The sequence below is a fragment of the Pogoniulus pusillus genome, chromosome 24 (genome assembly GCF_015220805.1).
Source record: "Pogoniulus pusillus isolate bPogPus1 chromosome 24, bPogPus1.pri, whole genome shotgun sequence".
Classification (NCBI taxonomy): Eukaryota; Metazoa; Chordata; class Aves; order Piciformes; family Lybiidae; genus Pogoniulus; species Pogoniulus pusillus.
In genome coordinates, this window is record NC_087287.1 from 15,750,467 (window position 1) to 15,763,663 (window position 13,197).

At 43.4% G+C, this 13,197-nt stretch overlaps 2 protein-coding genes across 2 annotated transcripts in view; one reads left to right on the top strand and one right to left on the bottom strand.

Annotated features, from left to right (window-relative positions):
• Positions 1-163: 163 nt before the first annotated feature.
• On the top strand, positions 164-12,322 carry LOC135186223 (NADH-cytochrome b5 reductase 2). The gene is made up of 10 exons (XM_064163794.1): positions 164-286; positions 366-512; positions 1,200-1,272; positions 2,847-2,953; positions 3,947-4,076; positions 5,459-5,542; positions 6,077-6,162; positions 6,900-6,999; positions 7,313-7,514; positions 12,207-12,322. The coding sequence occupies exons 1-9, from the start codon at positions 272-274 to the stop codon at positions 7,483-7,485; spliced, it is 915 nt and encodes a 304-aa protein (XP_064019864.1). The 5' UTR covers positions 164-271; the 3' UTR covers positions 7,486-7,514; positions 12,207-12,322.
• Positions 8,704-13,197, bottom strand: part of PPFIBP2 (PPFIA binding protein 2) — a 74,896-nt gene continuing 70,402 nt past the window's right edge. The window contains exons 26-28 of the mRNA XM_064163795.1: positions 12,984-13,154; positions 11,436-11,501; positions 8,704-10,818 (exon numbers count right to left, since the gene is read on the bottom strand). Of these exons, the coding sequence (XP_064019865.1) occupies positions 10,747-10,818; positions 11,436-11,501; positions 12,984-13,154 (309 nt within the window). The 3' untranslated portion in view covers positions 8,704-10,746. The remainder of the gene's footprint in view (positions 10,819-11,435; positions 11,502-12,983; positions 13,155-13,197) is intronic.

The following is a 13,197-nucleotide window of genomic DNA, read 5'->3' on the forward strand; positions in this document are numbered from 1 at the left end:
CGGCGCGTTGGCAGCCTGGGCAGCAGGGCGCGCTGCCCGCGCCGCTCCGGTCACCGCCGCCTGCGCGGGGCGGGCGGACGCTGGCACACCCGCGGGATGCGCTCCTGGAGGCCGGGCTGTGGGAGGAGCGGGGCTCGGAGCAGGCCTGCAGCCGTAGGTCAGCCGCAGCCTCCGCCTCGCCCGCGCTGGCGCCCGCCCCCGCGGCGCGGAGCGGTGGTGTGCGGCTGGGGCGGCGCGGGGCGCGCAGAGGGCGCGGAGCGGGGCCGCTGCCATGGAGGCGCTGGCGGTGAGGGGCCGGGGGGAGGGGGCGGGGGCCGGGGGCGAGCGTGCGGGATGTGCCCTGACCGCCTGCCTTCTTCTCGCAGAGTGCGCCTGTGGCCGTCGCCATCGTCGTGGTTGCTGCATCCGCCCTGCTGCTGCTGTTGCTCAGAGGGACAGGGCGGAGGGCGAGCGGCCCCGTCACCTTGCAGGACCCCCTCGCCAAATACGCTCTGCGGCTGGTGGACAAAGAGGTGATGAACCCCCTGAACCTCCTCCCTCGTTCCAGCTCTGCGGTGGGCGCGCTGGGTCAGCCCAGGCCGCTGGGGAGGCCGAGAAGCAGCTGGTTTCGTTGCCCGGGGTTGAGAGGTGGTTCGGTTTGCGCTGACCCAAGCTTTGGGGCTGGAAAAGCGTGCAGAGCCCTCAGGGCTCGGCTGTGGTTCCCGCATCTATGCCGCAGCGTTTCCTAGGGTAGAACGAGATTCTTAGAAGCGCTTCTGCGAAGGTGTGGCGTTGTAGTTATTTCAAGGGAAGGACAGTGGTTAATTGTAAGTCCTAGCTTAGGACTGTGTTTCCTCCTTGATTTTGGTTCAGTGTGCATCAGGTAGAACGTGTTTCTGCATGCCCTATCTTGCCTGATCTTTGGTCACAGGTTGTGAAATGCGCTCGCTGGCCTTGGGTGGTGGAGGGTTTCCAGGTTGTGTGTAATAAAGTTTTGCCTAGACAAGGCAAAAGGCAATCCTGGCAGAATTAAAGAAAAGACTGCTTCTAAAACTTCTGATCAGTTAAGCTTTAATTCTCAAAGCCATTTCTGCTTCCTAGCAGTTGGCTTGCATACTAAGAACATGCCAAAGCATGTCATGTTGAGCAGAGTTTGAAATTCAAAGCAGTAGTGATGCTGACCTCATTCTGAGGTTTTTGTTGTTGGTTTGCTCTTTTAGGAAATCAGTCATGATACTAAGAGATTCCGATTTGGGCTGCCCTCAGCAGATCATATATTAGGATTACCTGTAGGTAAGCACTGAAAACACTTCATTGCATGTATTTCTGGTCTGAGGATCTATAACTATACTCTTATTTCTTGGGCAGCCTCTGGGATTTTGAAGTTCAGCAGCGCAAGGAGTTAAAGGCTGCATCTGAACGCTGCTGAGTTGGAGGGAAACGTCAGGTTTCCCAGAGGGTTGTATTTCTGATCTTTTCTACCCTGTTCTGCCTGTGTTAAGTTTTGTGGTGTAGTTAAGAACAAGAACAGTGAAACTTGGAATTCACCAGTCAGGATGTAGTCAGTCAACAGTTGTTTGTAACTGTTGTGCGCAGAACAATGGGGTAAATACAAGTACCGCATGTGAAAGGTGTAGAAACACTCAGCGCCAGTTCCATGCATGCACTTCCCTTTGATTGACAAAGATGTCTATCATTTTGTCTTCTGTAGTGTGAAGTTTGCTCAGTTCAGCATTGACACATTGTTCTTCTCTGTACCCTGCAAAACCTGATGGCATTGAACATTGGACCTTGAATCGGTGGTAATCGGTGCAGGGCAAAGCATCCCTTTCTGATCTGCCAATGTGGCAGATGTAGCCCTGTTTGTTCTGTACTCTGTTTTGCAGTCCTGTGCTGTATGGCGAGTGTCAGGGTCTTTGCCATTCCATGCTGTGAGCACGTTGTTCTTGCATGCTGTCTGCCAAGGGCAGCAGTCTTTATCTAGATTCTCTTCTGCTTGTATGATAAAGTGCAATTGAATGGTCCACATTAGCTAGACACGTGATAGAGGAATTGAAATGTGCCCTGCAGTGTTTCTGTGTATCCAGGCTTTATTCCTAACAATTTAGGAATAAGATCCTGAAACTGTATGGGCCAGATTACTTCCTGGGAGATTCCTGCCTTCTGCTTCTTACCAGGATCATTTTGCTAAAAATAAAGTGTTTTCTGCTAGCACTGTTCCTGCTTTTTATCTTTCCATACAACCCTGGCTGAGGAGACTACTCTTGCTGAGGAATTTCACTTCTTTTAATTGATAGAAATAAATGGGGGCCTTTTAGAGTCTCCTCCTTGGACCATTAGGTTGGGCAAAGAGCTCTCTGCAGATAGCAATGTCCAGCCTGAGAGCTGGCACCAGGAGATGTGGGATATGGCCTAAAGCTTTGTTCTGGATGTCTTGGTACAGAATCTCTGGGAAGTTTGCACTAAGAGGTTGCTGTTCCTAAACTCTTAATACTTCTTTCTGTTCCTGTGTGAGCTGGTGTGTCCTTGCTTTCTCAAATCATTAATGAATACGAGAACAATAGAACCCAACATGTAGAGAGCACTGGAGAATAAGCACCAGACTTTCTGTATCACTATTTATATATCCATTTCCTACTTTCCTAGCATCTTGCTCTTTGATTCTTCCGAGTTACCCTGTGTTGTGGAAACCCTTGCTGAAAAGAGAGCTAGGTGTTTTATACAGCATGTATGCAGTAAAGATTTTCTCCACCACTGCTTGTGTTTAACAGGTGAAAATAGCTGATTTGTTCTTGTCTTTTCCTCCAGGCCCTAAGAAAAGTCTGAAACTGGAGATAAATAATCAAGTTGTAATTCTTTCTCCCTAGGCCAACATGTTTATCTTTCTGCAAAAATTGGTGGTAATCCAGTGATCCGGGCCTACACCCCAGTTTCCAGTGATGAGACAAAAGGTTATGTTGATTTAATTATAAAGGTAAATTTTAGTTTTTCTTAACACATAAATTGCTACCTGGAAGGAAGGAATCAATGTCCTGCATTTCAGTGAAACACAGAGTTTGTTTGACCTCATGGCAAACAACTCGTTTCATGTTGAATAATAAACCTTATGCTTTCTATCTGCTGTGTCCCTGAGAGACAGCAGGGTGGATGGAGTGGCCATTAGGGTTAACCCTTGGCAGTACTGCAGCAGCTTCCCTAGTAATTGTTTTCTTCCTTTGGTAATGCACAGATAGCTATCACCACCTCAAGCTGCTTATGCTGCTACTGGTACTTACTGCTAAGAGCTGTAAGTAGAAAACGAGTCAGTAAGAGCTGCTGTCTTTGGTAACCCTGCAGAGATTGCAGTTCTACATCAGTAAGCATCAGCAATTATGCTAATGGATTTGTTGATTAACTGGGATAGAGAGACAAAGGAAATCCTTTAAGCAGAAGGATTTGAACCCAGGACTTCTGGATTTTTCTGTATTCTTTTCTATGATTAAATTTGTCCTTGGGCAAAAACCTGGGGCTGTTTTTGTATGCTCTGTTCTTCACATTACAGGTGTGGTGAATTGTTATTAACTGCTTAATATTTATTACATGTTTTGAAAGCTGAAAAAGTTACCACGTGGCTGATGTCTCTGGCTTCAGAGAGGGCTTAAAAAGCAAAGATGTAACAATGCTTGTTTTCAGAGGGAGTGATTACACAGTTGAGGTAATAGTGAAATGAGGGCACCAGTATGCAACTTGCCTGCCACCTAGTCCTGTTTCCCTGGCTGTTTGAGAATAGGAGTGTGTGCTTGACAGCATTTTACTTACTGTGACTGCTTTCTGTTGCAAGGCACAACAGATACCTGACAGCAAAGAATTGCCTGGGTTTTGTTCTTGGAGATGAAATTTCAGACCTGCAATATTGTGTTGTGCAGCTTGTAATGCTGTCTGCAGGAAATTGAGTGGTTGGTACCATATAAATGATTGTTTTTTACAGGTCTACCACAAAAATGTGAATCCCAAGTTTCCAGAAGGTGGGAAGATGTCCCAGTACCTAGATGACATGAAGATTGGAGATCTTATTGACTTCAGAGGGCCAAATGGGCTCCTTGTCTATAAGGGAGCAGGTACTGTGCCGTGAAGGTTGAAGAGCAAAATGGAGGATACTTGTACTGGTTGTTTTCAGAGGTGTTTTATAGAACTTGAAAACTTTGTAGAGAACGTTTGTCGGTAAGTAGAAAAGAGAAAATCCTCCCTTCCTGGCCTTGACCAAGAAGCCCATCAGAGTTGACGTGACAGGAAAGAGTACTTTCTGTGAGCAATAGCTGGTTGGTGTCTTGCCTGAAAGAAATCACTGTTGCATTGTACTGCTGAGGCAGTTGCACTGGAAATAGTACCTCAGCTATACACATGGAGAGAGGTGGTCCAGATGCTTCTTAAGCACAGTTTTAGATTGTGACCTGAAATTTGCTCAGGGAGTCTCAGCATAGTTACCAAGTAACCTGTAGACTGAGACTCAGCTCAATTTCATGATTAAACCAGGTCTGACTTGGGGAAGTAAGTTCAGAGAAGTAATTATCTTAGAAATGTAAGTAAAAGATTTTGCTCTGATCCTGAGAGGGACTGTGTGCTTAAACTCCTGCTTCATGGGATGAGAGCTTAGTGCTTCTCTAGATGGTGATCTTTTAGGAGGAGTAACATACTGATGAATCCAGTGTATCTCAGGGAAAAGAAGTGACACACGTGTTAGAAATATGCCTTTCTGCTCTCCTTTGGCTGCTGTAAAGAGCACTGTCTGGCAAAGCTTGTTTGTAGTTGCCCACATTAAGTGCTTTTCATGTAAGATGCTTCTGTGGGGCTTTCCACTTGGCATAGTGCTTGAAGATAAATTCAGTGACAAGCTGACTTCTGTGACAATTGTGAAGCAGTGGCAGAAATCAGCAAGGTCTTCTCATCACAGGATACAGGAAGGGAGTCATCTAGCTGGCTGCCAAGTGTCATAGATCTCTTTAACCAGAAATCAATTACAGCAATGAATACTTGGTAAAAGTATGCAAGCCCTAGAATTCCTGATACTAATCTTTCTTGCTTGATGTTGCTTTAATTCCAACTCCCTTCAACGTGATCACACACAAATGACTAGATCTGTGGTGCAAGTGCGGATGATGAAGATGGCTTAAACCTGTTTCTGTGTAGTAGGGGTAGTGGTTACCTTTAGTTACCACTCTGGTTCACAGTGGCCAGGTTGTGTTCTAGGCAGTGGTGTACCAATCCTTCAGTTGATTATAAATGATGCTGGGGAGCAGGGAAGGAATAAATCAGTTGTTCAGAACTGGGACTGGAGCTCACAAAGAGGTTTATGCTCTTTATGATCAGTGTTGTCCCAAGTCCATTTAGTATTTCCAGAGGAGCTGTCCTTACTAATTAGTAGGCTATAGTAATTTATTCCCTTGGTATGTTTCCATCTTTGTTTTGGACTTCACATACAAGTTTTGAATATTTCTTCTAGGTACCTTTCTTATCAAACCTCATAAGAAGTCTGAAGCAGAGAAGAAGTTTGCAAAGCACCTTGGGATGATAGCTGGAGGAACTGGTAAAGTTGTTATCATATGGAATGTCTAAGAGAACAAAGATGCTTTATGGATGTGAGGTATATGCAGCACTTCAGTAGCAGAGTACTTAACTCCTCTGTTTCTTTTTCATGAGTGTTTAGCAACAGTGAGGGTTTCCAGTGGCTTGAGCTCAGTCCTGTGTGCTGGTGACTTAAGAGTTATAGTCTCAATCTACTGTGGGAGCTCAGCAAAGTCTGATCCTGTCTGAGCTTCAGGCTCAGTGACAAAAAATACTCTGGCAGAAAGTTTTGAAGGGGAGGTAAGATCACCATATATGACAGAAAGCTGAAGAGGAAAGCCCCAGATACAAGTGTACGGTTTTGCTTTTGTCCAGACATGGATTGTAGTAACAGAAACCTCCAAGCTCTGCAGTTGGCATGGGTTAGAAAATGGGAGGTGTGTAGCCCTCTGTGAACTAAGCTCCACTGAACACTGAAGGCAGGCAGCATTAGTGCTGAAACTGCAGATGGGAAGAAATACCCATCTTTTGTTTAACCACTCTGTCCTTTGAACAGGAATAACTCCTATGCTGCAGCTGATTCGTCGCATCACAAGTGATCCTAAGGACTCCACAAAGTGTTACCTTCTTTTTGCTAATCAGGTGAGCACATGGACAACTGTCCTTTAACAGCTTGCTGCTTCTGCTGGCCTCTAAACTTCATAAAACTGATGGGATACTGATCCCTGGAGCAATCGCTGCTCTGCAATGTTTCCTACTCTTCCAGTAACTTCAGTTGGTATTTTCATGTAGTCATGTGTGGAGAAAGGGTTGAGAGAAAAATCCTGTCTGACATCTAAAAATTATCATAGTATGGAGGAGCAGGAAATGAAAGCTCTTAATGTATTGTCTTTGGTTGGAACAATTTGAAAGGGTGAAACTGAATTAAAGAATGCTTCACAAAGTATTGTCATAGCTCCTATGATCACCTGTTACTTGTTTTGAAGATGGCTCCTCATAGTTTCACTTGTACTCCCTCATCTCTTGTGTTAAGGGAATAAATAGTGGAACAGATCCTTCTCATTTTACTACTCCACTGATCTCAAGGGAACAGTTTTGCTCTCTTAGTTTGTTTTTGCAGTTAGCCTTCACTGTGGTGGGACACGTGTTTGCCAGAATCAAATTCAGCTAATTGTGATTTTAGTCTGGATTAAAAATGTCATCAAACTGCCATCTTTAAGACAGTGTTCAGGTGGTTGTATAAAGTTATTTGTTCTTCATCTGAATTTACTGAAGTCTTTAATGATAACAGCTATCATGTAAACAGAAAAAAAAATCCTCTCATACTCTAGAGGGCATCCTGAGATGGTTTGGAGCTGAACAGCAACCTTATTTTGCAGACAGAAAAGGATATATTGCTGAGAGCTGAGCTAGAAGATATTGCTAAGAGGCATCCTGAGCAATTCACACTGTGGTATACACTGGACAGACCTCCGCAAGGTAGGCCCCCAGGACACAATGAGAATGCCTTTACTTGTCTGCTGTCCCACAGTTCTCCCACCTGTTGCTTTATGTTTATAATTCACAGACTTCTGTGTCTTACCACCCAGGTCCCTGTTAGCTGTGTTATTTCTGGTGAGGGGCACCATTGGGTTTGGGCTCAGTGAGGGGCTGACTTACCCCTCTCTCAGCTTGCAGTAATGGTGGCATAACTTTGCTGACTCGAGCTACTTTGTGGTCACGACACATGCTGCTTAAAAAGGCTTTAGCCTGCACAGACATTCACATGAACAATGTAACAACTTTGTTTCAGATTGGAAGTACAGTTCTGGCTTCATCACTGCAGACATGATTAAAGCCCACCTCCCTTCCCCCAGCAGTGAGACACTCATTCTCATGTGTGGGCCTCCGCCTATGATTCAATTTGCCTGTCAACCCAACCTGGACAAACTTGGCTATCCCAAGAGCTGTACCTTCTCTTACTAACACTAGTGTCACCTGATACTTACAAAAAGGTAAGTACTGCATCTTTTTCTACAGTTACAACTAATATGTAACCATGCAGTATGCTTGTGTGCGTTGTAACCACTTAATGTGGTTTCTGTGCTAAGAAAAGGAGAGAGCTCCAGTTGAGACAACCTTGGTCTAAACTCCTAGTATGAAATGGTAACATCAAGAAAAGAAATTGTGTAGGTGGGGAGAGAACAGAGAAATTTGTTTGTTAACACGGGGATGGAATTTGGGTGAGAATTCATTTAGTTAATGCTGGGGAGGGAGAGTACAAAGAGCAGTCAGCTTTGGTGTTGTTTTAAAAAAGGAGGCATTTTACAGCTTTACCAGGACCTAGTCAGTCAGAAATGACTAGAATTTGGGTGACTTGCAAACTGCTTACTATTGTAACAAGTTCTGATTAGTGTAAAGGGGACTGGGGAGGGTGGCATAAGTTACGTGAACTGCCAACTGGCAATTCTGGGTGTATATACAGACATAATGCAGCAGTGGCACATCATTGGCACATCTGTAAGTGCACTGGTAGCTTTTTTGGCAGTTCCAGAGATGGACTTAGCTTGCAAGAAAATGTACCTTCTTCCTCTCACAACCTGTGTTGAGCAGATCTCATGCTCAGCTAATGCCTCACCTCAGTTTCTACCACACAGCATTTAATTCTTCAGTTTCAGTGTCTGAAATACTGCAGATTCAGTGCCATGGAATTAGTTTATATGTTTTTTTTCCGGCTCAGGGATTTGTCAAACCCTAAAACTTTTTTCTTTATGTGCTAATTAATTATGAAATATTTTCATTCATCTAAAGCAACAGAACAAGGAGAGACAGGCTCAGCTTCACTGGGGGAGGTATAGGCTAGATGTTAGAAGGAAGCACTTCACAGAGAGAGATTTGCCATTGGAATGGGCTGCCCAAGGAGGTGGTGGAGTTGCTGTCCCCAAGGTGTTCAAGAAAAGCCTGGATGAGGCTCTTAGGGCCATGGTCTAGTTGATTGGATAGGGCTGGGTGATAGGTTGGCCTGGATGATCTTGGAGGTCTGTTCCAACCTGGTTGATTCTATGATTAATTAAAACCTGACCAGGAGTTTTGTACTTCATCAGTTAGACTCACAGTAACAATGCAAAGACAGACACAAATTCAGACTGATTCTGTCCCTGATCAGAGATGTGTGTTTTGGTTAGAATCATTTCAGTCAGCAAGAGATGGAGAAACAGTTGGAGTTTATTAGCAACAGTTAAAAAATAACCATTTATGCCAGTGTTACACTGATCAGGATTTCTCACTATATATACACACTCATTTTCTTTAATGTATGTATATATGCTACACCAAACTGAGTTATAAATGCATAGATTCACAGAATGGTTTGGGTTGGAAGGGACATTAAGGACAATCAAGAAGGATCTGAAAATGTGCTTAGACTATACCAGTAACAGTAAGGCTGCCTCTGCTGGGGCAGCTCATCTCCTCTGTAGAGCTGTAATAACTGCTGTCTGACTAACCTTGTAAAGCACTTCAGATGCCCATGATCTGATTGCCAGACTGGTGATGTACTTGGCATTTAAAACCTTTTATTAAGCATTTTTGGTCTGGTGATGGACTTCTCCTTCCTCTGGATTTTTCCATTATAATGTTATAGTTAAATAACTGAAAAAAAGTTGCCCTGGTTTTACCATTTTGGACAAAACCAGCCTTGTATAGCTTCTAAAATCTGACTATACAGTGCAGGGTCTGTCATGAGAGGCTCAGGGAGTAAGGACTAGAATAGCTCCTATTTGAAAAGTGTCACTGACAGCTTGCAAAGAACCTTTGCTGCATACTGGGGACCGTGCTGGAGCTTGCCCTTTTCTGGACTGGGAATGACTTAGCCTTAGGCTATGTTAATATGTAAAGAAATGTATTTTGTCAGGTATTTTAAACAAATATTTTATTATGCCACTTGCCTAAGGCTCTTTAGTCATGTTTTACACATCACAAAGCAGTAATGCTTGTTTCCTATTGCCTAGTATTGTATGAAAAGCTATCTGTAGCTGGAACAAGAAGAGAACTGAAAGCTAACAGCAGTATTTACAACTTCGCCAGTTCTCATGCAAATGTTGAAGTGTCCCTGCTGAAATCTCCAGTCCTCAGGGCTTTTTGCAGCCATGCTCAATTAATTAACTAGGTGTAACTATGAAAAGAAATTATCCCTATCTTCCTGAGCACCAGTACAATGTTGCAGACAAACTAGGTATGGGGCCTAGCAAACTGTTTGACCCCTTTTGACTGATCAGAAGGCTCATGAGCAGGTTGATGGCTGCACATGTGGCAGCATTAGCCTTTTCAGACAAGATGGCAAGTGCAGAAAAGAGCCTGGTCAAGAGTTCCAGTAAAGAACTGTCATTTAAAAGTGAGGAATGGATCACACTGGAAATTGTTACACTTACCCCTATATGGAACGCAGCAAACACCATTCTCCAAGTGATAGTGAACATCTTAGTGCATAAGTAAAAGAAAATCACACAGTGAAAGCCTACTCACTTCAAATGAAGCACCAGCTTTTGAGCCCATCAGTTTTTCTGGTAGTCTCAAAGTTTCATTTCCTACTGTATTTGTTCAGTCTCTGTTAGGTGAGGATTTGTGAACACGGCATCTTGTCATCCTCCTGATGATAAAAGCAAGGGCTTGGTGGATAGTTTTATGTTCCATTCTTCCCACTCACACTGCACTTGCTCAGACAAAAAGGGCAGGACAAATGCTAACAAAAGGGATGAGAGATTAAAATCCTTCTGTGGGAAATAGTCTCTGGCAAGACAGCAGTAGGATTCAGTGAGCCAGTCCTGCTGTACTCAGAGTGCCCATCTGAATTTCTAGGTGGCTCAGAACAGTCCCTGTGGTACAACAGTGTTGATTCCTGCATTACAAGTTAATTATAAAAATAAAAGCTTAGATCTTCGAGATGACAGCACATAAACATACCATGGACAAGACAGCTGAATGAAAGGGTAAACCATGGAGCCAGAGTTGGCTTTCTGACTCTGGATATAGGTATCATACCTCCCTCGGCATGTTTCACATTACATAATATGGACAGGAGTGTGAAGGAGTTACCTGTAGCACGTTGCTACTTGGACAGTGTTAAATGCTATGTGCTACATCTCACTAGCAGAAAAGAGGTAAAGCTTTTCTGTACCACATCAAGCTTCTGGCCACCTCTCTGGACAGGCATGAGGTATTATTAGTGTTCTTGGTCACGCTGAAACATCATCTCCAGTCTTCAAAGGTAGGTGTTAAAAACCTGCTGTCATTCAGCATTTCATCTTGGCTCAACATGGTCTGAAAAAAACAAGGTAGGAAGGAGTAAGCAGGTTCAGCCAGAGGCTTGTAGTTAAAGGCATTCAGCTGCAATGAGATCAGATTCACAACAGAGGGAGTTAGTCGCATAACATTTGAAGGAATTCTTGACTGCAGCTTAAACTAGCATTTGCATGAGGAAATTCCCCGAGATTGTGGCATGTGACTCAACCACGGTATGCAGGTCTTCAGTATACCTTTCAGCTCACTTTAATGAGCTGCTGTGGAATTGGGAATTAATGGTGATTTTTGTTTTCCCTGGCGTTTCTGCTGTGAGTGATGTAAGTTAGTTGCACAATCTTTTAAGAACAGTTCTCATTTAAGAGGATGTGTATCTGTCATTGGGTGAAAGGCAGCAGTGTTCATGAAAACTTAGAGTAAGTCTAAATGAAACTTCACTTCCAGTGTCATTCAAATGCAGGGGGGGTTTAAACACTGAGTGTTTAGCCAGTCTACAAAGTTATATAGCTTTAGAATAGAAAGCCTTAACAAGAATAGTGACCTGCTTACCCTTAACTACCACCACCACCAACCAGCTTTGGGTGAATTCTAGCAGAATACATTTGTGACTTGAAGAGAAGAGTGAAGTGAGTACATACCGTCAGATGGCTTATGCCTTCAGAAAGAGCCCCTATTTGCATTACTGTTCCTTCTGAATGTTCCATCTGTAAAAGCATTCAGGAACTAGTTCAAGTCAGACATTAGATGCAGTTTTATCCGATCTGCATGCATCAGTGCCTGGACAAACCAAGTTTAGGTAAGTTTAAAAGCTCTGATTTCTGTACATTAATGGAAGCCTCTGTGCCATGAAGTACATGGAAATGCCCTCAGCCAGAGGAGGAGTGAATCTTGACAGAGAGGGGCTGATTCCAAGAAACTTGAGCTGTAATTCATACAGGAAAAGCTTAACTGATACTGTCAACTGATACCATCAACTTCCACAGGCAAGAAGAGTCCTTTGTGATATAATCCTAACTGTTCTTACAGAAGAGGTGATCAGTTCTGGGGCACAAAATTTCACTGTACAACCACATGCTCAGAAGTCACACCGTGCTCCTAGGCAAAAATCCAGCGGTTTTGCAATGCCTAAACCCCCTGGAGAATGCCCAAAGTTGATGCATTCACTTGCAACTCTTAACTGTACAAGTGGACATCCATACTGCATCACAGTCAGGACTGGGCAGTGTCCCTGCTTAGAAGCAGTATGATGTTTTACTGAGGTGTACATTGAAAAAGACAAGGGTTAGATAATGAACACAGAGGAGATGTTAGATGCAGTAAACCATGCAAATGAAAAAAATACTTTGAATTAGAGAATTGTCACAAAACTGAACAGACTCAGGCTTAATGTGTTTTTCTCTGTCTTTCAGGTCACTGGACAAAGGACAGTTTACCACAGCTGCCTGTCTCTTGTGGGCTGCCTCCAGGAGCTCCATTTTTAAGGTTTATATCCCTTTACACAACAGTAAAGTTGACTAAACTATGATTGGTTTTAGCCTTCGTCATTTGTCTGTTTTGTCTAGACAGTTTCATTTACAAGCTCACTACTGCATAACAAAAGTGCATTACTTAAGTACTGTTTTATTAATCTCGTTCATAACTGATGCATTGGTTTGACATACACTGTCTAAACATAACTAATCCCCCCTGTACATAATGGAAGAAAAATTCAGTTAGACTGTTTGATTAATGTCTGTTAAAAATATATTAAAGTACAACTGGATTTCATAAGTCAATAGCTTTGTACAAATGAGCCCAAATAATTACATTAAAAACCACCCCCAGAGATAATAATGAAAAAAGTAGCGTGCCATAGTGGGGTTAGGAAAGCTAGAAGTACAAAAAGTCATCTTGTTTTCACTGCAGCCACTACCTGAACTGCCAAAATAACCTCAGTCTTCATAGTGTAAAGCTGTTACAGTCCTGAGAAAGGGCTTGGAGATGGAGGAGTCATGATGATGTTGATTAAAGCAAGTGAAGCTGACATTCTTAGTAGAAAACTCTTTCCAGTGTCCACACCCAATACTTTCTCAGTGAGTTCATGCGGATGTAGCACATACTTTTTACATGCTAATGTTTGGTTATTTGCAAGCTTTGGAATGCATGGAGAGGATGAGATGAAAATGGCATCAGTCTGTCTGTCCCACCTGATCCAGTTCCCGGTCAGTGAATGGACCGAGTCCTTTGTAGCCGCTATAGCGTTTCTGAGTACCATTTGCAGCAGCTGGGTTTGTATCCATAGGACAGATGTAGTCTGTGGATTCATCAAATTTCTTTTTTCTTAAGTTTCCAAAATGTGAAAACCCAAGTTTCTTTGGCTGAAAGAAGACAAGTTTTGATTAATGAAAGTGAGAGTGTCCT

What these genes read in the sequence shown, in the direction of transcription:
- LOC135186223 (XM_064163794.1), top strand. An exon ending in CCTTGTCTATAAGGGAGCAG is followed by an intron (nt 4,077 to 5,458) that starts GTACTGTGCCGT and finishes TATTTCTTCTAG; the next exon opens with GTACCTTTCTTATCAAACCT. An exon ending in ACCTTCTTTTTGCTAATCAG is followed by an intron (nt 6,163 to 6,899) that starts GTGAGCACATGG and finishes CTTATTTTGCAG; the next exon opens with ACAGAAAAGGATATATTGCT.